At 40.0% G+C, this 25416-nt stretch overlaps 1 protein-coding gene across 2 annotated transcripts in view; it reads right to left on the bottom strand.

The window, feature by feature from the left end:
- The window catches only part of lrp6 (low density lipoprotein receptor-related protein 6), a 95433-nt gene extending 75716 nt beyond the window's left edge, over window positions 1–19717 (bottom strand). For both annotated transcript variants that reach the window (XM_042335090.1, XM_042335091.1), the window contains exons 1-2: window positions 19633–19717; window positions 15200–15593 (exon numbers count right to left, since the gene is read on the bottom strand). In XM_042335090.1, coding sequence (XP_042191024.1) covers window positions 15200–15593; window positions 19633–19687 — 449 coding nt within the window. In that variant the 5' untranslated portion in view covers window positions 19688–19717. The remainder of the gene's footprint in view (window positions 1–15199; window positions 15594–19632) is intronic.
- Between the last annotated feature and the right edge of the window lie 5699 nt (window positions 19718–25416).

The following is a 25416-nucleotide window of genomic DNA, read 5'->3' as shown; positions in this document are numbered from 1 at the left end:
GGTGAGAATTCTTCTATTTTCCAGCTCTGATTGAGAACTATGTAGAAAAAAAGGCCTTGTGGGTCCATCCCACAGCTCAATTGCACTAAGGACATTTGATTTGTCCTGCCTGAGACCAGCAAACTGGGCCGGAATTCAAAATGCAACCCTCTTGTATGTATGGCCGAGTACTATACCACAAGATATATTTAAGCACCAGACCAACTTTTATTTTGGCCATATTTAAGAGTATTGAGTATCACCATATTTAAGAGTATTGAAACCAGACAGAGTTACATGTACTATGGAAATTCTTATGTGTGGAATGAAATTAACCCATCCCCGAAGAGACCCACCCCATTTACCCAATTCCAGAAAGTATTAGGCGCAGGTTAGCAAGAGGTAAGGCTTGGGAACCAAGATTTTGCTTTGGGGTACTGCTGAAGCTAGGACAGCTAAAAACACATAGCTTGCCATCGAAACCACCTTCCTGTTGATTGCCCAGGGAGGACCACCCAATCTTTAGGGCTTTGGTTTGCAGGGTTAACAGGAGCGGAGTGGAAAGAATCCCTACTCCCAGTGAATGGTCGTCCTTCAAGGTCTATTGATGAACCAGGTTGGGTGGTTTGTCATCAGCAGTGACCTGGAATATTGTGGACTTGCCTGGTTCAGGAACATCATGGACAGTTGACTTGATTCTGATATTCTGTTGCGAAATACATCACCTTGGAAACAGGTCAGATCCACAGAGACCCCACTTACCTCCCCCCCCCCCCCCCCTTTCTAGAAGGATAATCAGATACCCTGCACTCATATGCCATCCTTTTCCTTTATCCACAAACCAAAAAATGAAAAATAGCAGTGTTCCTGCTCCTTTGCCTAGTCTATCAGCAGCAGCAGTTGGATGCCAACAAATAGTACAACAACAAATTTACTCTCAACATTACAGAAATAAATAGGGGCTAAATTAAAGCACTTTTTAAACCTGTCACAAAGGAGTGCACTACCTCAAGCTTAAAAATAATTACCTCACGTTTCCTCGGAGGCGGCTGAGGGACTTGTCTATCCTGATTCTTTTCAAATATGCATGCAGTACGTATTTTCAGTTCCTGACCACATTTCATCTTCACAGAAGAACTGAATTGCTAGCAGAATATAAACCCAACTTTCTATCATCTCGCTAATAAGGTACCACCATGTCCATGATTGGCAGAACACATGAGACTGCACTGGCAGCTATGAATCTTTAAGTCAAGACAAAACTTTCCAACTTGTTCCACAGTTGACTGGATTTTCTAAAACGACCTTCCACTCAATGTGATATCCAGAAAGCAGACCTTTGATTTAAACTATGCAGATACAGCACAGTGGTGAGTACATTTAAATTGGCAGTTCTATTTTGTTGAATTAAAATCCTTCATTATCTTCTGACTTGCTAAGTGAGGCAGATTACCAACTGATGAAAATAGAAGGTTTTTCTTGGAATTTTCACTGCAGAGAGTGACCATTATGTTGCTATAAACTATCAATGGTTGTGTGATTTTATGTTTTATTGCATAATTGAAAGAGGTTACTCAATAATGACCCAACTAGAACAGTTGGGTAGGAAGAGGGTGCAACACAGATATTGTCAAACTTCCAGTCACAAAAATCATGCATCAAAAACACATACAATGCTTTAAATACCTTTTTTAAGCTTGGCTGGAATGCAGAACTCCACATTCAAAGTTACTACATTAAAACTCTCATAAGTCTGATCTGTTTAAATCGTATAATCTCCTATATCATATATCTGCCCAAGTTCCATTCAAGAGTTTATATTCTATGCATGTTTGACATAACTTATACTTTGCATATTAAATGAATGGTTCCAACTGGTATGACTTATGTGAGGTTTACTGTAGTTGTTGAGAAAACTGCCATTTCTAATGTAGAGCAGTTTCACCAAACTGGGGTGAGCAGAGGAAATGGAAAATTGCATCAAAGAGGGTGGGAATGACAGACAATCTGAAGAGAATCGAAAGAATGTGAAGCAGCTGGATCTGGATAAAATCCATAAACTTGAGACCACTTCACTAATGGATCCAACAATTCCACACAATGGAGGGTCAGCAAAAACTCTGTTGCTATGTATATGTGGGTCTCATCAAATCTGCATGGAACATAAAGGTGGACCTGGAAAATGTTGTAAAATCAAAAACGGAAAAATTCAAGAGTGTACAAACTCCATAACCAGTGGGAAATGTGTCTATCACACATGCATGAAAATACTTATTTTAATTTTTCACTTGCATTAACATAAATGCTAATTTAAATTTTGAAACACAAGGACAAAATAAATGAGTTGGGTTATCATCCCATACAATTCCTCACCTCAAGATACCATCCTTTTAAGAAACCTGGTATGAGCAACACAGTTTGAAATGTTCAAATGAAGCACTTATTAACTTGGTGCTTTTTCCAAGAAATGTAACCATAGATTTTGACACAGTGCCCTACCATAGCAAACCATTTCAAGGCACTTGATACAAGAACTTTTGTAGTTTTTGGGGTCAGCCCAAAAATCGACTGAACCACACAGAAACCTATCACCATGCTTAGGATTATGCAAACAAGAGTTGCACATATGCATGCCAACTATACATGAAATTTCCCTCATCTAGAATGGAATGTGCACTCCCTGTGGAGGGTTAAACCCTGTTCACTTAATTCCAGAAAATATTAGGTGCAAATTGGCAAGAGCTAGAGTTTAACCAGCTAAACCCGTTATTGCAAACACTGTCTGGCAAAGTTCCCACTGCTTGTCCAGTGACGACCACCTGACCAGTTAGGATTTTAGCTGGTAGGTTTAACAGTGACTGGGAAGAAATCCAGACCCATTGACTTATCTGGCCTTCCAAGCTCTGCCAATGAACCAGGCAACTCAGGGGGGCAACTCAATTCTGATGTTTCATTGACAGAACTTAAAGCATTACTTCTTGGTGCTGCACTTTGTAAATGGGCAGGAAGGCATTCATTCGTTCATTTCAATGTAGAGAATGTTGTCATACAGACAAAGATGGCAACTAAATTGTGCCAGCAAATGAGCCAAAAAGTGAATTTAGTTGGGAAGAATATTGGCTCAGTCAAATGTATAACCAAATAAAAATGAGTCCCTATTAGTTTGCCACGATGGTTGAAAATTAATTTGAGAGGAAAAGGCAATAGATTACCATAACTCTAGGTCCCTTCACCCACTTCAGACTGAAAAGTTAAACCATCCATGTAAGTAGATCCACCTCCCAAATACCGTCACGTGTTACATCAAAATGAAAGGCAAGTATTATTCGAAAATCAGTCATGCAAAGGCATGATTTCAATTGCTGAGTTGTCAACACGAGCCACTGACAAAACTAGCTAAAGTGATTTTTAAACAAAAAGTTTTATCGTCCACCACTTTCGCAAATATCTTCCCACGAGCAGTTCACAGATTGCTCTAATTTCAAGAATTCCTTACAAATGGGTTACTGCGTATGAATGACAATTGGTTCCACAGGGTATGACGGAGAACACAACAGGGCAAGTGGTTAGTTAATGGCAGTCTAGGTCTGGATTGTGTAATTTCATATCATATGTTACTTTACTGGGTCACCAAGTGTAGAATTTTATACATACAAGGAAAATAAGCTAAGAACAGAACTGATATCATTGTTCGGAAAGCTCAATGTTCAAACACTCTCTTGGTGACAGTTGGTAAGCATAGTCAATGCAAACTGTACAAAACAAGGCACAAGTTAAATTTTTCAGTCTGTGCTGACTTGTCTATTATAGGTAAAACTAGGAGCATACAAATGGCTTCATTACCCAAAGCTGGACGTCGGCAACAAGGAGCAATCAACCAAAGCTCATGCTCCCTGTCATTAGCCATGTTACCTACCGTTCACCTACAAATACGGTCACTGCACTTCATAGTAAAATCCAGTGAAGTGCTTCAAGACGGTTCAAAGCAAAGATTATTATTATAATCATTACCTAGTAATCTCTGTAAAATGGCATCCATACTTTGGATACTGAGTGAGAAACAGGTTTAAGACACAATACTGCCCATCAACAAATTGCTTGCCAACACTCTTCATTTAAACTCTCCGGAAGAAAAAAAACACTGGAAGTACACGCGGGCCACTGTGGAATCATCTTTTGGCATAAGTTAGGAGAGATGATGAGATGACTGGGGGCGGGGGGATGATGAGACGACTGTGGGGGGGAGGGGGGTAGATGAGACTACTTAGGTGGGGGGGATTTTATAATGCGTAAAGCTTTTTTGATAATGTAAAATACTGTATGCAGTCTAACAATCAGCTCTCAAAATCGTTGGTTCCAAAATGTGATACTTTATTGGATTCTTAGTATTCTACATGTTTCTGAACAGGATAAGAGTCGTAATACATATGGACCCTCAAACACCATTAGTCCTCGCTGATTCTTTATAAGTACCAGGACTAGTCAGGACTTTTTGTCCCAAGGAACACTAGAATAGAACTGATGAATAATTTATTCTTTTACTACACAAGGGTAAACACAATGAACTTACTGTGCATCAAATTCAACCATGAGGTTATTGTCTCAGAATTAGATGTTACTTCATTTCAAATATGCTTCCTCCACATGAAGGTAGAAATGCAAGGACTATGCGTCATAGTCTATTTATGATCTTCTATTATATTCCCCATGGTTGGCAAAATATAGTAATGAAAAAATACATCTCCATAACATGGTGACATTTTCGAAGGTGCCGTCCTTCGGATGAGACAATAAACCGAGGTCCCCAATGCCTGCTCAGGTGCATGTTAAAAATCCCATGGCATTATTCGAAAAGAGAAGGGAGTGTCTCCTGGCGTCTTGGCCAACAAATCCCCCAAATACAATTGAGACGTTGTTGTATGCAAACTGGCTGCCGGGTTTCACCCATAAAGCAGTCACTACACTTTACAGTATATCTTGTGAAGCACTTTAAGACATCTTGACTACGTGATAAAGCATATCAAATGCAAGAATTATTATACTATTATAATTATTATAGTTAGAATAGTTCCTAAAGCGACTGTTAAAAGGAAAGTTTAAAAGCAAATCCTGAGCACAAGTGAACTTCCACGACTTAATCTTAGCATGGCGGATTGAGAGAAGGACCTGATTAACTATTCTACCAGATGGAATACTACAGAATTTCTTAAAAATACTCTGCAACAACTATTTCTACTGATCAGCAACTCCATTGGCTTTTTTTTTTGCTTTCCAAATGCACCACAAGTACAGACTTAGAAACATCTAATCCAATCATTTAACTTGATTAAATAAACCTCATTGCTCTACAATGCAGCATGCATCTTCTGCAGTATAGTACTTAATACAGCCCCTCACCACTGACAGGTTACCAAATTGACAGATTTCTGAAATTTTCTACATTCATTCTCTTTGTAAATCTAAGGTCTCCCAAGGTGAGAATCACTGCAACTGCAATTCGACTGCTTTTTAGAATTATTGTATTTTTATTCCATATTTTTTCCCATACGAAAGGGAAATCTGGATTAGGTCCCTCCCAATGCCATGTCCATTATCCCTGAAGTGCTCTGAAAAAACAGCAGCCTCACTCTGCTGGGGTTGGACAGTGTTTAATTGGCAGCTTGCTATGAGCTCTGTACAGGCACACACGATGAGCTCTGTACAGTCCCTATACAGATACACAGTGAAGTTCATAGGACTATCCAGGTTGTGCTGTAACAGAAGACCTGGAGGTCAGACAGATGTAGAGGAATTAAGCCTGCAGGAAAGAAAGAGAAACTTTTATACAAAGAAGACTCCCCTTACATCTCGTTCTCAGCAACTATTTCATCCACACAAGTTTCAAAGTACTTTCCACTCACTGAGCGCAGCCATCGAATGCTGTGCAAGGTTGTTAGCAGCCTTTTGTCACCGTATCATGTCACACTGTTTCTGCTGGCTGGAATTACACAGAAACCTACTAGTACTGTGTTCACAGTTTCTTTCACCAGATGGCAATTAGCACCTCAGAATCCCCACCACCACTCCCTCATCAGCCATTGAATAGAAAATCAGATTTTCTTAATTATTTCAATTTAAAAAGCTCCCCATATACTGAGATTTATAATCTCCCAATAAATTATAGTCATCAGAATGACATAACTAGTTACTTAGGCTGCTAACAACTCTCCAAAAAAACTCCAAAAGATTCTTAAAAGAATTAAATCTCCATCAGTTGAAACAAATCCCCATTTCTGTCTAAATAAAATAAAACATGAATTAATGTTAAGACTAGATGCTGCCATGGGTAGAGTCTGGAGCTTTTAATTTTGGAAAAAAACAATTGAAATTAAACAAGATTAGGATCAGAAGGGGGCCGTTGGGCCTATCCAGCTCCTCCAGGACTTTAAATTAGGACTGCAAAATAAGAACGTGGTGTTATTATTCAAAAAAACATTCATAAAGCCAGAAGTAAAGTAAATGTGTCAGATAATTTCCTCATACCTATAAATTTCTACCTGCACGTATCATTTATTTCCTTCCAATTATTTCAGGAATTTCTATTGCAGTTATATTCTGTGTCTGAAGACGTTGACTCTGCTAGAAGTGTATAATTCCACATGCAGCCTCCAGTGCATCGTCCAAGTGTCCAATATTCATTTGTGAATTAAACATAGAGGGTCAACAGGCAATTTGACCTTGGAGGCATCACAGTCACAATCCAGAGTATGTGCCTCATCAGAGGCTGGAAATGCTTCTTGGGTCTTAGCCATAAGAGCAATGTATTAAAAATATATCGTGCAGAATTGTGGAAAATTCTTAAATGTGCTCTTAGTTTTGAAGCCACCATTCTCTTTTAAGAATCTGCTTCCAAATTAAAACTGAACTTAAATCATTTTAGAAAATGATAAAATTGTAAGAATATTGGGCCTCTCTCTGATGTGTAAACACACGCACTTCCAACAGGGAATCACTGGATTGTGATCAGGAGCACAGACTTCAGCCGATTTTCAGTGGCACTAAGGCATTCAACTCCTGCCCTGGCTCATATTAGCTAATTTAGCATAGATTTCAAACCCATGACCTTCTGGTCTAAATTATGTGGTAGCTGTCATGGATTTTTTTATTTTACCACTTGTGAGTGGGATTAGCATTACGCTACAAAGAAACTGTTTTGCTATTTTTGGGCCAGTTCACAAGGAAACAAGACAATTGTAGTGCAGTACAGGAACATGAGTGAAGGGAAATACATACACTTATTTGTGCTACAATCCTTTTAGTTTCTGAAGCAGTAATACAAACTGCTGAAGTGGCAAGGAACATTATTCTTTCTTAGTTCCTAATGAACGCTTCCACCTCAATTTCAGGCAGCAAGGCTTACTATCTGCCTTTTCCATCGTAAGGCACACATCCTCAGAGAGACAGCACTGAAAAAGTTACACTCTTTGACAAAGTAACATTTGTCTGAGAAAATAAACTTAATTTGTTGACTTAAAACACTGTTTGTATTTTAGAAAAAAAGTAACATATTTAAACCAGAAGCATTATAAATATGACAAGCCATTTATGTTGAACGAGTTACATTATTGAGACAGGGTAGCAATCTCTGCTCTCTGGCACTCTATCCCAGAGTCCCTCCGACTCTGCTTCTCGTTCCTCCTTCAAGGTCCACCTCAAAATTTCTTCCTCTTTGACCATGTTTTCAGCCATCTTTCGCAACACAACAGCGTAAGCATCACGCAATCCAAAAACATGACAGCATAATAATCATTCCGTTAGTATTTTCAAACTATTGGATACAACAACTCAATGCTTAAATTCACCTTAATAGAAACTATACAGATTTTGAAAATTATAAAATGACAGCTACTTAGATCAGATCTGTGCCAAGTCTACGCTCAATTCACTGGACACTCATACTGTATACCTTGGATTAGCAAACAGATTCAATTCAACCAACCATAAAAAAGAAACACTTAGGGACTAGTCAGTAGTTTGGCACGCACCCTTTTTTTTATTCTTCATGACCAGAGCTCAAATTGGATTGACGGATGGATTGAAAACCAAATCCTGTTGGTCATTGTGTGTTTACAAGTTTGAGCAGTCTTAAGTCCTAATTTCAGTGAAGAAAATTGTCCAATATTCAACATCTCGCTGTTTTCACCATCTCTTTAATGCATAATATCCACAGCTTCTCAATTTAGTTACAACTGCAAGACGAACAGACTGCCTGCAGTTTGAAATAATGAGAAGAACTTGTATGAATTTTCTAGTATTGAATGGAAAAAATTCTCCTTTAATCGCAAACTCTTCCAGCCACAATCTGCAACTCAGCCAAAGATTCGTATCAGTCTCAATTGCCCCTTTTCCAACATGTAACAAACGGGCCCATTTTTCACAGCACTGTCACTAATATTTCCCACAGTAAGCAAGCAAAAAAAAGTTAATTGTTGCAATAGAAACCTTGCGGTGAACATGACACAGGCTTTGTCCTGGTTTAGGGCTTCTGGCCCTACCATTGTGTTACATCCTACTACTGTAAACCAAAAGATATTTTATTTTCCGCATATTTGATATCCTAGTAAGGACATTATCAACATCAGCTGGGCCCCCCCCACCCGCCTCATCCCAAAAATCAAATCACCAGCTGTCGTTCACTGTCTATGATTCATACGAGAAAAACAAATATTTACACAGAAGATACCAGAGATGGGGAAATGAGCAGTCAGTTTGGGTCAGTTGGTAGCACCATCAAGTCAGCATGTTGTGGGTTTAAGCCCCATATCGGCCTGGTGCAGTGGTAGCACTCTCGCCTCTGAATCAGAAGGTTGTGCGTTCAAGCCCCACATTGGGACTTGGAATGATATCGTTTAAGATGATAATCCAGTTTAATGCCGTGGGCGCGATGCATTGGTAGAGATGCCTTTCTTTAGATGAGATGTTTATCCAAAGTCCTGTGCGCCTGTTTGGGTGGATTTTAAAGATCTCATGGCATTATTCAAAAAGAGAAGAGTTTTTCCCAGTGTCCTGGCCAACGAATCCCCCAAATAAAATTGGCCACTCACATGGCTGTTTGTGGGACTGCCGCATTCGCTCATAAATACACAATTTACAGTATATTCTGTGAAGTGCTTTGATACATTTCGACAACGTGATAAGGCACTAAATCAAATGCAACTGTTATTATTATGATGTCAGGATTTCAAGCTCATAGTCCATGCGGACACTTCACTGCAATGCTGGGGCAGTGTGCACTGGCCAACAATTCAAAGATAAAAACATTTGTCAATCACCTCATAGCTGTTCGTCGGATATTGCTGCGGCTGCTATATTGACCTACAAAATACAGTCACTGCACTTTAGTCTTTCCTCAACACTTCTCCCAGTGCAGAAGCATCTTCACTATCCCACTCCATGGTGCAGAATATCTAAATTGACACCTTTGAAAATTTCACTTACATCAGAATGCACTTAAAAATATAAAAGATGTGAAATCTCTCGAATATTGACCCCAGTACTATAAAGCCTCTGTCCATGAGGTAAGCTATACAAGGAGTTCACAGGATTAGTTTTTTAAAAAAAGAGTAGTTCAAGATACAATGCTCACAGAAATAACCACCAAAAAAACAAAATCAGCTATTGCATCCTCAGTGGGCTGTTTCATTGAATTTGACCTTCACCTGATACAGCAACAGTCCAACCAGTATGTTTCAAATCCCTGAACTGTCCATCACTTCAACATTTTTGCATCAGTTGACAATGCAAAATAGTTCTCATCTAGCCCGTGAGACTAAATGTTCTCGTAATGGGAAAAGAAGGCTATCCAGTATAAATGTACAGGACAAGCGGTGCAACTACACTGGAAAAGCTACAGTATCTGTATGCACGATTAAAATGCATTGAATTTATTAGCCTCCCACCACCCTAAAATAGATGCATTGGAAGTATCTTTTCCACGCAAATTAATCTGATGAATGGTAGGAACTTTTTAAGTACCAAGAGCAATACTGAATTGCACACATTTTGACAATATAAAAAGGATGAAGAGAGACAGTACCAACACCACTTGCACAAAGTGAAAATAACAGTTAGTGCAGTAGCCAATAACATGAGTGGGTGGGAGCCATCGATTCAAAGTACAGAGCTATCTGATCTCAAAAATCCCCAGATGGAAAATATGTATATGTTTACCAGGCTGTTAAAACATTTAAAATGTTTAAACATTAACAACCTAAACCCAGCAAGATGCTTGTAGCGCAATTTATTTTAACTCGAACCACTTTCACTAATTGAAACAGAAACGTGATCTTCTAAATGAATAAGTATTTCAATAGCTTTAATGGCATTTTTGTGCCCTACGCCTTCGTTCACCCTCTTCCATTGAAGGCATTTTGACATTTTTTTCCTCCTCCTACTGTTCCACGGCGCCAGTCACCCTCTGGTAACTCAGCCAAGTGGCCATTATTCATATGTGAGGTTTGAATAGTGAATGCCAACAGGTTATAGTACCGTGGGGTAGAAACCACAGCTCAACCCGATTCTGTGTTCAATCACAGTGCACACACACATACCTCTTGAAGTTGCTGCACCCAGTAAGAAGAGGGGTCGAAAATGTAATGTTCTCCCATAGAATCCGGTGGTTGGGGGGCTGAGGGCAATTGTTAACCCCACTCACTGCTGCTCTGAGATCAGTTCACTCAGCACAGTCTGGTAATCAAACCTGGGACCGTTCCACTTACAGCGCATCCCTATGGCTCTGCCACTCAGTTGACAGACTTGGTGAATCAATGGATACAAAATGAATTATTTTTTAAATGAAAAAATATAATAAAACCAAGTCTGCCAATTGTTTATTCAAGCACAATGGCAATTTGTTAAAATATACTCCATAACATGACAATTAACAGCCCAACTGTTCACCATTCCAAAGGCATCAAATGCAAGAACACAACACCAAGTACTTTGGGTCACAGAATGAACTACACTCGGAAAGCAACCAGTGGTGGTGGGGGGGGGGGGGGGGGGGGAACCCCTCTATTCTGGGGCAGTGAGCAAAATGTTTGAATAAGTTCTTAACAATAATTAGTATCTCTTGTCAAGTTCAAGGATGTCGGGTGTGGGGAGGGGGAGTTGAAGCCACAAAAGCTACTTTAATTCTACAGGGCAAGAACATATGGATTTCTTTTAGAGTCTTCATCATACCCAATGGGGTTTGTTATGAAGGCAATGGAACTAAAGAGACCTGGCAGGCGGTCAGTAGATGAGAGACCTAACTGGCCTGGATCTTCTTACCTCCATTTTTCTCCTGAAGCAACGATTCACATGGGGACACTTTTCCACAAGCTCCAGCTATCGCCTACCTTGCCCAAGTGCTCATTCTCCATACATGAGCCCAGATAGTTGGTGTTACTCAGGCAGTACAGCCAGTCTGATCCAATCTGCAACCCATTAGTGCCTGAGCAACCTTACAAGTAGAAGGTAATGGTAATCAAATATCTCAGCCCAAGGAGCAAAAAAATGGACACAATCACTGGTTCACTGGGGAAAAAAACCTCACCTTGCTCTAGTGCTTTTTATAATAATATAATAATAATGCTTGCATTTGATATAGCGCTTTTCACGTCAGGAGGACGTCCCAAAGCGCTTCACAGATCACACTGTAAAGTGAATTGACTGTATATTTGTGGGCGAACGCGGCAGCCAATTGCGCACAGCAATGTCCCACAAACAGTCGTAGATTGAAAATGACCAATTTAATTATTGTTTTTTGGTTTTTTGGAGGGATTATTATTAGGCGTGTGGAGTAAGGAAACTTGCCCAAGGTTTCGCTCTCTGCCTGGAATTGAACTCAGGTCTCTCACTTGCAAAGCGAGTGCTCTAACCACTGAGCTACAGGACTCCACCTTTTTAAGCCCAACCAAATATTTTTTCTTCATCCCTTGCAATTTAAAAGTTGAAAGAGGGATATTACACCTCTACCCATATACAGAGCAGAGGGCACTGAAACTCAAAAGTGAAGCTCAAAAGATCCAGCGTATCTGTATCATAAGCACGATACATTCTTATTCTACAGTAAATGGTCATTCACTTCATGGCTGTCTGTGAGACATTGGTGTGTGCAAATTGGCTACTGTGTTTGCCTACAAAATATGTAGTCACTGCACAGTAAATTGGCCATGTCTTGTTCCCAAAGCTTTACTCAATCTATAAATGCATCATATACTACCTGTGGAGATATAACAAGTCTACAAGCAACCAAAACCTTGTAGCTCTGTCTGGCCTGATCAGCTCAGCTCACTTGTAAGAGTGTTATCCAGTTTGCGTTCAACTTTAAACATTTCAATATAATTTAAAAAGGTAAAATGTCCGGTTTAATTTTTGAATAATTGGAAGTATAACAGCATAGCATAATAGATATTAATTGTATCATTAATATCAATTAAAACATACCACATTTCCTTTTGTTCTACACAGGATGAGAACAAATTGAGTTTTGCTGAATAAATTGAGAGCTGGTTGTCAGAAAGGATGTAACAAAACAAGCACATACAAAACTTGCCTGCAGAAAAATCAAACTCCCACTTTCAAGAAACTATTAATCCTTATAATAATAATCCTTGCATTTGATATAGTGCTTTATCACGTCTTCTAGACGGCTCAAAGCACTTCACAGAATATACAGCAAAGTGAATTCACTTGTGGGTGAAATTATGGGAAGATATTAAATACATTCACTAGAAATGTGAATCTACACTACAAGGAAAGGGCACGAGAAGATGGCTCTGCAAACAGACGTAAAATATTAAATCAGGTTTTGCTTTTCATTATTTTTTAAAAAATCTTTGCAGTATTAACTCCATTTTCCTTATTTGTCATCTGATCTTTATTAGGAGGTTTGAGCCAGAAGAGGAGAAGTAAAATAATTTGCTGGGCGCTGATCCATTCCTATTTGTGCTCTTATGAATTGGTTAATATGAAGCACACGTTTGTCAAGAGTTACCAAACAAGTGGATCTCCTTGTCAGCTTTGTGGAGGGCAAGAACAATATCATCAGCAACCATCTGAGAACGGACTACAATTTGGTGCATTAAATTAGGAGTTTGTCAGGGTTGGCAGCAATTACAACCCTTGGTTGTAAAAGTGGACAAGTCAAGGAATTTACAGCAACATATACCCTGATTCTATGTCAAACACCTCAGACTAAAGAATTAAATACTTGAGTGATGTGCCTTAAAGCAAGTGCTTTAACACAAAATGTCATGTAGTGGAAAAAAAGGTTAAAGATTATTAAACTTTAATAGGTAATAAAGTACACTTCTTTCTTCGGACCTGCATACCACTTTGACAACTTATATTCTTTACCTACCTGTGACATGCACCCCCACATGTGTACCTAGATTGTACAATCCATGCTGGAAAATGGGATTTTTTTTAATTCAAGGAAACTATCAGCAGGTAAATAGCGGGTGAAAAGATCAGGAAACACATTCGAACCATGCTGATTTACTGAAGGTGACTGAAAAGTCATTTCAGTTTGACTCAGATTTTGAACATGTCCAAAACAGAAACTAATCCAGGACAAAGTCCACCATATATCCATTTAAAAGACTGCTTCCAACACAGAGGAATGCTGTAAACAGTGCTAACTCTGTCCGACCTTTCAAAATGCACACTTATCTAAGCAAGAATAATTCGTTATCGGCCTTTACTGGGGACATAAAGCACAATACCATCAAAGGCAAATTCAAATCCGAATTCTTAATAAAATTACATTACTTTAGCCTCATATGCATACACACACGACAAAAAAATGATCAATTTTGCAACAAATTCCAAATTCTCACTGGTGCATGCAAATTACTCCAATCAGTTGGAAGTTAAAATGTTTTTTTAACAAAAATCTCCCACCTCTGGGAAGTGGACTTCAAGGCATATCTAAGATTCACATTAGGCCATTAAAATGTCACATGTTGTTCTCATCATTTATTTAATTTAAATATACTCAGAACTGATATATTGCTTAATTTGACCCGATCTTGACAACCAGACTCTTCTATCCAGAAAGTGCTTCCTCAGGTGACCTGCTGCTAAAATGTACTGCAACCACAGAGAAATAGAACACAAACACGCATCTGTGATCTCCTCAAACAACAAGTTCCTGATCTCTGCCCAAACCTGTCAAGGAAGGGGATTGAGAAGAGATAAACAGCACTGCTTAAAATGAAGTGGGAAAGCAGCACAAGAGTACTCTAGTGCAGTTCCTTGCAACCAGTTATAAAGTCGCGCTCTTGAGAATCCGAGAGATCATCTCACAACATCACCTTCTCTTCCCTCATCCCCCAGTCCATGGCCTTTCCATGAGTGAAGCAATGAGATTTAAACTGAATGAAACATTGAAGTATAAATTACAATCTCTGAGTCTTGAGGGATAAATGTTCTATAATCCTAAGGAAAAGGATCACTTCTGGCACCATTTTAATTAGTAGTGAAATGTCAAGGTTCCACTCAACAGGTCTTAAATCGATATAGGAGTGTACCCCTCATACAATATTGTTTTTTTTCTCTGCGTTTGCAATTTACAATTGCACACTATTTCAGTTTTTTTTATTAACTTAATTGCATTTTCATTTTGAATCTCAAAACAAGGCACGACTATGATACGTCCATCTAAAAAAAGTCACTACACTTGATGATAAATCTTGTAAAGCACTTTATAACTTGTTCCCAATGCGAAAGGCAATCGAATTCAATGCAAGGATTATTCTCATCATCACTGCCAAAACATCAATAAAAAAAACTCAAAGTAAGGGATAACACATTTGGATTTTCACAACTTGTTCTAGAAAATGAACTTCCTGCAGCTCCTTCACCATTCTTAGTGCATTGGCTTACCATGTTCTGTACTTTAATAGGAAATGCCTAAAAATGGAAATGTTTGTCGAGATGCACAGTCACTAAACTTTACAGTATATCCTGTGAAGCACTTGGAGACACGTTGACGACATGATAAGGCAGTATACGAAATGCAAGGATTATTATTATGTTGCTAGTTCTGTGTTTTTGTTGGAAGACTAAAGAGAATTGCACATAAAAAGTATGAATCCGGCCCTTATCATGGCCCACCACAAGAGAGGAAAGCATATATTTGAATCCAAATCACTGCTCTCTAATCGGAATGTAAATTAAAAAGCAATGCACTTACCCCCTTGCTGGATCCAACGTAATCGCTCGAGGTTGGTCCAGGTCTTGCCAAAATAACACTTTGCGTAATGAACCGTCTAAATTAGCAACTTCAATCCGATTGGTTTCGGAGTCTGTCCAATACAACTTTTTCCCCAGCCAATCACAGGCCAGTCCATCGGGCGAGACCAGTCCTGATATGACTACATTCTGAGTGTTTCCCGTTTGGTTTAGAAAAATCAGTTTAATCGCTTCTTCACTCACGTCGGTCCAATATATGAGCTCTTCTGAAAATATAAAATCCACTGCTGCCGCATCTTCCAGGCCAGCAACAACCACGGTGGCATTAGTCTTGCCAGCGGCAGCATTTACCAGCCTCAAGTCTCGCCGATTTGCAAACAGTAACAATGGTGCACCTACACAAACAGGGAAGACAATATAAAAAAAATCATATATTTCATTGCAATAAAATGCACGGAATGCTATTCTTTTTGCAGGGTAATGAAAGACTTGGAATATTTCAACCAGTTAGCAGAAACACTCCCAAAAATAGAGACCATTCATCTGGATTCACACTCATCTATTTCCACGCAAGTCTTTGCATAATGGGTCAGACAGAAACTATTCGTCCTACGCATAAAAATGAAGACTGTGCAGAAGTTCCCAAGCTCTCGCAACATGTCTGTTCTTCTGGCATTCTGATTTACGGGCCGCCTAAACTGAATGTTTCAAATGCTGGAGAATAAATGGCACAAATATTTTGCTTTTGTTCAGAAGCATGCGAGAGTTAAAACTTAGTCTGCAAACTACCTCTACATTTTGGTGAATGTAGAGGTATATGTAATGTATATGTAAACTTAACTATCTTGCCTCTTATCATTGTTTGATTAGTCTCATACATTGGAGTATAAGCACTTAAAACTACCAAGAATAAAGGTATTTCTCCCATTATTGCACATGTTAAAATATATTAAATCAATATTGGCAAAAGGAAATCGGGAGATAGATTTCTATTTCAGTTATATCAGTATAAACTATATACCACAAACTATCAAAATATGAACTTTTTACCCCAAATTCACTAACTGACCAAACTTCACCTTACTTTGAAGATGTTAGTTCCGCAAACTTTGAAGAAAAGTTTTAACAGCACTATAGAAAGGAGTTTTGTTCAAACAGGATCTTTAGCAGGAAATCATCCAGTAGTTTTATGCAAGTAAATTATTTTCATGTCGAAATCATTCAGTCATAAATTAGTCACAATTCAGTCATACAACAACTTGCAATTATATAGCACCCTCCAAACAGGGTAGCATCTCAGAGCACTTAACAGTGGCGGAGCCTGACTCCGGGCCGGGGGTGGCCGTAAGCACGGTCGAACAGTAAAGTCTTCAGGCAGGACTTGCAAGAGGGGAGAGAGGGGGCAAGGCGGAGGGATTGAGGGAGAGTGTCACAGAGTTCTGGGGCATAGTGGCCCAAAGCACAACCTCAGATGGTGGAGCGGAGGGTCCGAGGGACGAGCAGGAGGCCAGAGCCAGTCGAGCAGAGGTGCCGGGTAGAGGACTTGACTGGATGAGTCATAACTTATTGTCATAACTTTTTTTAACTTAGTTATTTTGCAAATTGAACGCATACTAAGTTGGTATGATAGGCGGCTACAAGAAAGTCAAAAAATTCTATATTACGTGATACTATATGAACAATACCCGACCTCTTCATTGCCTGTCCTAATTCTATTAAGAAACCATATTGTGTACAGATTGCATCCACGCAGCATACATTACAAGGCATTACATTGCAGTGGCCGAATGAGTCACCACTGTGAAAATATTTGATTCAGTAGATTATGTAATCCAATGTGGTCCACAAAAGATCTCAATTGGTGCATATCCACCAGAAATAACCAGTGTCAAAAAGTGTACAACTTAAAACTGCAAACTACACCACATTTTCACCATGAAGAGCCAACGCAGTGTCAACATTTTCACAGCATGCTGCATTCCTGACTATAACTACAATAGTGTACTTGATTATAAACACTCCTAGCGTTCCCATCTGAACAAACAGAACATTACTTTTCAAAATCATAAGCAAGCTGTGTCTGTGTTGAAGTGTCAAAAACATTACATGCTGAGAATTCCCTTTCCCAAATATTTGCATTCCAAATTGAAAAGCAGTAAAGCTAGGTTCTTCTGAACGGCTTTCTTATGTAGCTTTCTGTATAAATTTAATTTTTTATAAAAGCATTTCACCTATTCTGATGTGCGCAAAAGCAAAGCTTGCTAATATTCGATAGTACAGCATTCTAAGAATTGATTTCAATCCAATTCACATTGCAGAAAAACTGGAAAGAAAAATAGTGACATAAAATGAAGGGGAAAAAAACAAATATTTTAAGATATTAAAAATAAATTCGTTCAAACATATGGAACTAAAAACAGGTACACATTTGTGCACTCTCAAAACTCAACCCCGACTCCCGTCAGTCTACAAATGTTCCATATGGCTATTCTGTTTAGATTTCTTTGAATCATAAATTTTCAAAACTTGAGAATGGTCCCCTGAAAAAATTTGTCAAGTTAGTTTCAAATACGGCAAAAAAAAAACTAGATTTTGTAAACTGTTAAATTGATGAACTTAATCTCATCTTTGAACACTTCTATTTCTGTTGATTCAAATACATAATAATACTAATAATATAATAATAATCCTTGCATTTGATATAGCGCTTTTCACGTCGGGAGGACGCCCCAAAGCGCTTCACAGAACACACTGTAAAGCGAATTGACTGTATATTTGTGGGCGAACGCGGCAGCCAATTGCGCACAGCGACGTCCCGCAAACAGTCGTGGATTGAAAATGACCAACTTATTATTGGTTTTTTTTTCACATGCCATGTTAAATAGAATCGATCAGTGTTGGGGGACTCAATGCTAACATATGATGCGGGGCCGGTGCTGTCAGTGATGAATTTGTCTGTGGTAATATTAAGTCACCGAATGCAACAATTTCGACTCGGGATGACCCGAAGAAATGATTCCTGCCATCTTCGCAAAGGTCTTTCGCTTTTGTGTGTGTGTGGTCCTTTCCTCACTGTTTCTTTCTACTTGTTGCATTTCATCAGATGCAATGCCCACTCCTCGCTCCAACCAACGTAGAAGTGCAAAGATGGGGATGAAATGGTGCTTTCGGGAGGGGGGAAAAAACACGAACGAAAACCTCGTTCAAAACCCACCGCCTCTTTTTTTTTTCTTTTTTTTTTTGAAAAGTTACTTCTAAAAGAAATAAAAACGCGAATGAAGGCGAACGAGACCAGACCCCCCCGGGGGGGGTGGGGAAAGCCAACAAGTCTCGAGAAAACTTCTACGACTTCACAACGAAAGAGGGTTCAAGTGGAACTTCGTGCCCCGGGGCTACTCTTGAGATTTTTTTTTCCTTTGCCAAACAAATCACACGACGCGTGAGCAACAGCTCGTCCGATCGCTTCGCCTTTTAGATATATATATATATATATACATATGCGTGTGTGTGTGTGTGTGTGCGTTGTACGTGTGAAAAAATCCGCCTCCATCCGACCATCGCTCGCGTTTCTCTAACGTTGTTGCAAGTCGCCTCTCAATAATATGGCAAACAGATGCTCGAATCATTTCTTTCTCCGAAAGACAAAGTTCCAGCAGAAATTTTTTTTTTTTTTTTTTTTTTGCTTTGCTTCTCTCTCCCCCTCTCCCCTCCTTTTGAGCAATCCCCGCACTGCTTTGCCAAAACCACACGTCTCTCTCTCTCTCTCCCCCCCCCCCTCCCTCAAGACTCCCACCCACCAACACTACCCCAACCCCCTCAACCCCCCCACACACACACACACACAAATAAAATGTGGTTTTCCAAGTCCACCTCATCGCAGATTCTCACGCGAACGAAACGTGAGCTGCAGAGAGCTTCGATCGACATTTTTTTTAACACCCCCCCCCCTCCATCAAACCCCTCACCACCATCAAACCCCCCACCACCACCAAACCCCTCACCACAACCCCCCCCCCCCCCCCCACCACCACAAACCAGTTTGGAGTGAAACCATTTGACTTCCCAGACAACCGAATAAATACAGTAAAAAGATAAACGTGTGGCGGGGAGTGGAGGAGGGGGTTGTGGTGTGTGAGAGAACGAGAGAGAGAGAGAGAGAAAGACTACCATCCTGTTCTCTCTCTCTCTCTCTCCTCCTCTCTCTCTCTCTCTCTCTCCTCTCTGGGGCCCCTTCACAAAAACGCGTAAAGGCCGCTCTCCTTTCGTCGAAAGAAGGGATAGAGAGAGAGAGAGAGAGAGATAGAAGGAGGGAGAGAAGGAAGGAGGGAGGTGGGTGGGTGGTGGGTGGGCGAGCGAGAGAAAAGAAGAGTGGACCAAAAAAAAAAACCATGCAAACCTTTTCTTTTAACTTTTTTTGGAGAAAAAAAAACTCACCCCTGATCGACGAGCAAACGCTGCACAACAGCAAATTCCACAGGACGGTCCCCATTTCCAAACCCCCCCCTCCACCCTCCCTCCCTCCCTCCCCAACACCAACAACACCACCACCACCCGCCCCGTCTCTCCTCTTTCCCACAAAAATCTTTCCTCTTGTGTGGGTGGGGTGGGGTGAGGGGGTGGGGGTGAGGTGGAGGGGGTGGGGGGGGGAGGGAGAGGGAGAGGGAGGGGGGGATTTAAAGTCCAGAGGGATAATCTCAGCGCAGAGACGCGCTGGGACGCATGGCCACAATGTTGCTCCTGGAGCGCCCTACAAAGTATCCGTGTCCCCGGCCATGGCCCCACCGCCTCGTCTGCTGTGCCCAGTGAGCGAGTGAGTGTCTGTCTGTGTGTGACTGTCTGTGTGTGACTGTCTCTGTCTGTCTGTCTGTGCGCCGCTCTCTCTCTCTCGCTCTCCCCCTCTCGCTCTCACGCACTGTCTCCGCTCAGTGCCAACCCTCCGCGCAAGTACACACACACACACACAGCGCAGCACCGCACACACGCCGGAGCTCGCCTCCCAAACCCTCCGCCACCAGCAATAGCAGCAGCAGCACCTTCCTCCCCTTCCTTCTTTCTTTCCTTCCTTCCTTTCTCTCTCTCTCCTCCTCTTTCTCCTCTCCTCCTCCCACCACCACTCACTCACTCACTCACCCACTCACCCCTTCTCTCCCTCTTTTCCCACACACATAGATTTCATTATCATATTGCTATCACACACACACACACACACCTCCCTCCCTCCCCCCACCTCCACCACCTCCTCCTCTCCACACTCCTTCCATTCGACCCCCCCCCCAAAAAAAAAATATGCAAAGAAGAGAAATTGCTGCTTTGCACGTCTTCCCTTTTGTTGGCGTGCAATAGGGAGGGAAGGTGGGGGGGTGTGGGGGTGGAATATATTTTTGTGTTGCCGGCTTCCCGGCTCGTCTTGCCAGGGATTTATTTTTGCAGCAGAGAGCAGTGCTCCGCCTTAGAACAACATAACCCTTTGACCTGCGCTGCGGCGCTACTTTTATTTTAACGCTGGAGCATGAAGTCTCCTTTGTGCGGGGCTGAGCCTTCAGGTAGTGAGTGTGTGGGGAGAGAGAGAGAGAGGGAGAGAGAGGGGGTGTGGGAGTGGGGGGGGGACATGTGGGAATCAGGAGGTTATATGCATGAGAAGGGGAAATGCAAAGCCCCTCTCTGTGCTTTAATTCCCCCCAAACACACCCCCACACCCCCCACCACTCCCCCCCTCCCCACACACCCCTAATTATTGAGTGCAATGAAATCAACACAAAACAAAAGAGGGGGAATCCGCAAACAACAAGGAAGGGAAATCACAGGTAAAAAGTGATCCGGACAAGAACCAGCGCAGAGAATAAAGATGTTTCGTGTGTTCGAGGGGATCGATTTTTTTTTTGTTTGCATTCGTTTCTTTTTTTTTGCAAAAAAATCACACCATAAGATTTTTTTTCTTCTGCAAAATGGAACTTCGACAGAATTTCTAGAATTTGCAAACCAGACATCTCATTCCTTGGAAGTCAAGAGTTTCTTACAGTATTGGTCCCCTTATTTTCAAAATGATTTTAATTGTGCTTGTTTTTTTTTTGGGGGGGAGGGGGGCAATGTGCAGAATAATGGCCAGATTTTAAAATGTATAAATTTAAATGTTATCAATTGGAAATGTATACGTAGGAGTATTTGATTTTACTTGTTTCATTATTCCCCCAAACATCAAAATAATTGGTAACATCTTTATTTTCTTCTCTCCATCATCTGTGGATTTTTTTCCCTTTTACAAACAGTGAGTGTGGATGACATCATTCAGGTACTGTCTTAAAGGAATTATTGAGCACTGTCAGGAAGTTGAATAACAATACAGTGCAATACATATTTACATTTATATAGCACCTTTCACATTGGGAGGATGTTTCAAGGTACTGAAATAATAATTTATAGACATAGTCATAAAGTGAGGAACAAAGCTGGGTGTCAAATCCCTCACTTTGACCTCCTCAGTAAACCTAGCAAACCATTAACTGACTATGTACTGCATTTAAAATGTACTGTTACTGACTATTTAATCCCCACATTGGGACTTTGAACTGACTGGTGGACACTCCAATGCTGAAGGTGTACTATATTGTCAGAGCTGTAGTACTTGGGTGAACAAAAGGGATCCCTTGTCTGCCTGATCCCCACTGTTCAACAATCTCCCACATAAGATTGGTCATTCACTTCATGGCTGTTTGTTGGACATCACTGTGCACAAATTGGCTCCTGGGTTCGCAATGTATCAGTCATTTTATGTGTCAATCAGCTTTGAGGCAACCATTTGGATGTATTCAAGGTGAAGCACTCCACAACATTAGCAACTGCCAAAACACACCTGATTATCAGTAAGATGCACTACCTGAAATAAATTAATATAGCAGTACAATAGTTGCCTACAAGAGACCAGATACAAGGGATTGAACTGGAGGCAATTAATTCCGTGGTAGCGTTCAGCTGACATTCATAAATTACTGGAGCCTTGCTGTCATCACTTCTGGTGTCATCAGGACTCTTAATTACTAGCTATTCATCATTTTAAATAACAGACACAAAATCTTTGGAAGCAAAATGTTAACTCGCCTGAACTAGTGTCAATCCAATTATGCTTTTCTTAGAGATGAAAATAAATTATCTTTATTTTATTGGTAAACTCCCATTTTTTCTCATGTACTTTCTCATCTCTCTCATCACTGAGTCTTGTAGCTCAGTGGTTAGAGCACTTGCCTTGTAACCGGGAGACCTGGGTTCCCAGCAGGGCGAAATGTTGGCCAAGTTACCTTATTCCACACACCACTGTTTACCTAGCAATAAGTAGGAACCCGGTTGTTAGTCAATTGTTGGATCACTTTTCAGGGGGTAAAAATTCCTTCAAAAAAAAGTAATAAATTGTTCACTTCAATCCACGACTGTTTGTGGGACACTGCTGTGCGCAATTGGCTGCCCCATTTCGCCCACAAAATATACAGTCAATTCACTTTACAGTCTATTCTATGAAGAGTTTTAAAACGTCTCCACGCGATTAGGCGCTATATCAAATCCAAGTATTATTATGTCCTTTTTATTTTACATTGTCCCATTAATCCGTTTTTTTCTTCTTTCCACTTCTCATCTTTTTTTAATTATCTTTTCTTTGTTCATTCTTTAACTCCATTTTCATTTTTCTCTTTTTTTTGCTCCATCATCACTGTACGTTTCCTTCTTTCTTACCATTGGCATGATCTCCCACTTTTAATCTTATTGGGATGAGATTATAACATGTCAAAATCTCTTATAAAACGCTGTATATTCACCTCATAACCTATAAACCTTTGTGAGCTCATCTGCACCAAAATATGAATGTATTTCCTACCTCACCTATTGTTCCCCACTTTTGCTTCAGTTGCCATTGTATGGATGCTATACATGTCTGTATATAAAGACGATGTCTCAATCCTTTCATGTGGTAGGTGTTTCATAGCACCCTTCCACCTAAATGGTAATACAACACATACTGACTGTGTTAGGTACGACTAATGTTTCAATTTTTATACCATTGCTCATCAACATGTGGCATGTTGTGGCTGCCAAGATTCACCGTGAACCCCTGTGAGAGATCAGAAAAAAACTCTGGTAAAGAAATAAAATTCCCTCTCCACCACAAATTTCACAATTTGTTTTAAATATACATTTTTCAAAATAAATAAGCACACATTGCAAAGTGATTTGAACTTCATGTCAGAGTTCAGATGTCAGCTCGAGCTTTGCTCTGATCATTTATGATGTCACCTGGAAACAGCTGTCATCACTGGAGAGATGTTAGGAGTGACATTTCTGATCAGTCACAGAGGAACACAGCTTCCAAATCTATTTAAACACATATCTCAAAACAGATCATTTGTTTGAAGTAAAATGAGCTGTACTTCTTAGGTCAACATAGCCCTTCCTTGAGACTACTGCCTTGTAAGTACTACAGGATACATATTATTTTCTACATCTAGCATTCCTTTGTGCTGATCAATTCATAAAACTCTTTCTTGAATATACCAAATAATTACAGTTCTCTGTTTTCAAACTCTGTCAAAAAATCCTACCTTTAGTTCTTTAATGTATTAAATACGTGATTTATTTTGAAAAAGTTAAATACTTGCAGGGATGAAAGCACGACTGCAAAATAAATTTCCAAAGAATAAAAACAACTGGAAAGGAACAGTATGATGGTATGTTCCTTAAGAAATGTTACTTACATTAGAAAATAAGTTCTCAAATAATTTCTGGTTTTCATTGAAGGAGCCAGAAGTTGGTGTCATTCCCCATGTATTTGTTGACTAATGAAATTCCGTGTCGGAAAGTTGGTTTACTTTCATTTCAATTTTATTTAATTGTCAATCATATTGTAAAAGGCAAATGCTCTTGCTACTTCCAGACATACAGACTATGCTTGATCTGATGAGCTGGCAGTTGTTATCCAGTAAGTGATAAGAGTATGCATGACAATACACATATGTAGCTGAATTAAAAAAAGTTCAACTACCTTCTTCAATGAAAGTAAAGATCCCACCATTTATATGTATCCACACACATATATATATACACATATATTTACACATTTAGAAACGCACACAAAATTAATGATAGTATCAAAGTTTAGTTCAGTTGGTGGCACTCTCACCTTTGAGTCGGTAAGTTGCGGGTTCAAGACCTAGTCGAAACTTTGAGCGCATCATCTCAGCTAACACTTGAGCACAGTGCTAGGGAAGATCTCCAAAATCAGAGGTGCATTGAGGCATTTGAAGTGTGAGGACTATATCAAGCAAAAATCATATACCTCAGGAAAACAATAAAATGATGATTCGTCATATTTATTTAAGAATCAATCTTTTCAATGATCTGATACACCACAACCTCACTATCCATAATCTTAAAATCGCAAGCCATTATGTGGTTTTAGGTTTATGTGTCCTTAGTTAATTCAAGATGAAGTTATTCAGGAAGAAGTTACTCTCTTGGGTACTTCATTATGTTGCCAAATATTAAAAAAAAGCTATGTATATTTTTAAACTGCTAAGAAATGTGTATGTAAATATATTCACCATAAGGTGCTTTTAAAGATAAAATCCTTTAGTTTATTCATTTGGTAATTAACCACCATTGGTGGGTAGGTCTTCAGCCACTCTGCCCCCACCCTCTGGAACTCCATCTCACAGTCCCTCCGCCTCACCCCCTGTCCCCCCTTCCTTGTCTCCTTCAAGACCCATCTCAAGACCCTCCTCTTCGGCCTTCAGTCAGCCTCCTTCCCCCTCTGCCCTCCATCCTCTCTGATTGCCCAGCGCCTTGGGACGTCCTCTCGATGTGAAAGGCGCTGTAAAAATCTGATTTTGTTGTTGTTACTAATCCCAAAATTCTGTATACTGCACTTTTTTTTAATTGGTGATACTGGTGGAATTATCTGGAGTCTTGGAGTTTGCTGTGTTATCTTGTTTTAATCCATAGATTTCAGTTTTCCAAGTATTTTAAGCAGTCAGACAGAGTATGTCTGACATACCAAGGTACAAGGAGAATTCCTGTGGTATGCATTATCCATTCACTGATAACTGTCTCCACCCTCCCCTCAATACGGTTGCTCCCATGGAGTTGCAAAAAGCTTAATTACACAACCGATTTAACTGCATAAGAGTCTTAGCTTCTGACCTTTTCATTTCAGTGCTTATGTAAACATAACATACT

This window comes from Callorhinchus milii, unplaced genomic scaffold, assembly GCF_018977255.1.
Source record: "Callorhinchus milii isolate IMCB2004 unplaced genomic scaffold, IMCB_Cmil_1.0 Scaffold5, whole genome shotgun sequence".
NCBI lineage: Eukaryota > Metazoa > Chordata > Chondrichthyes > Chimaeriformes > Callorhinchidae > Callorhinchus > Callorhinchus milii.
This window is presented reverse-complemented; position numbering and strand designations above follow the sequence as displayed.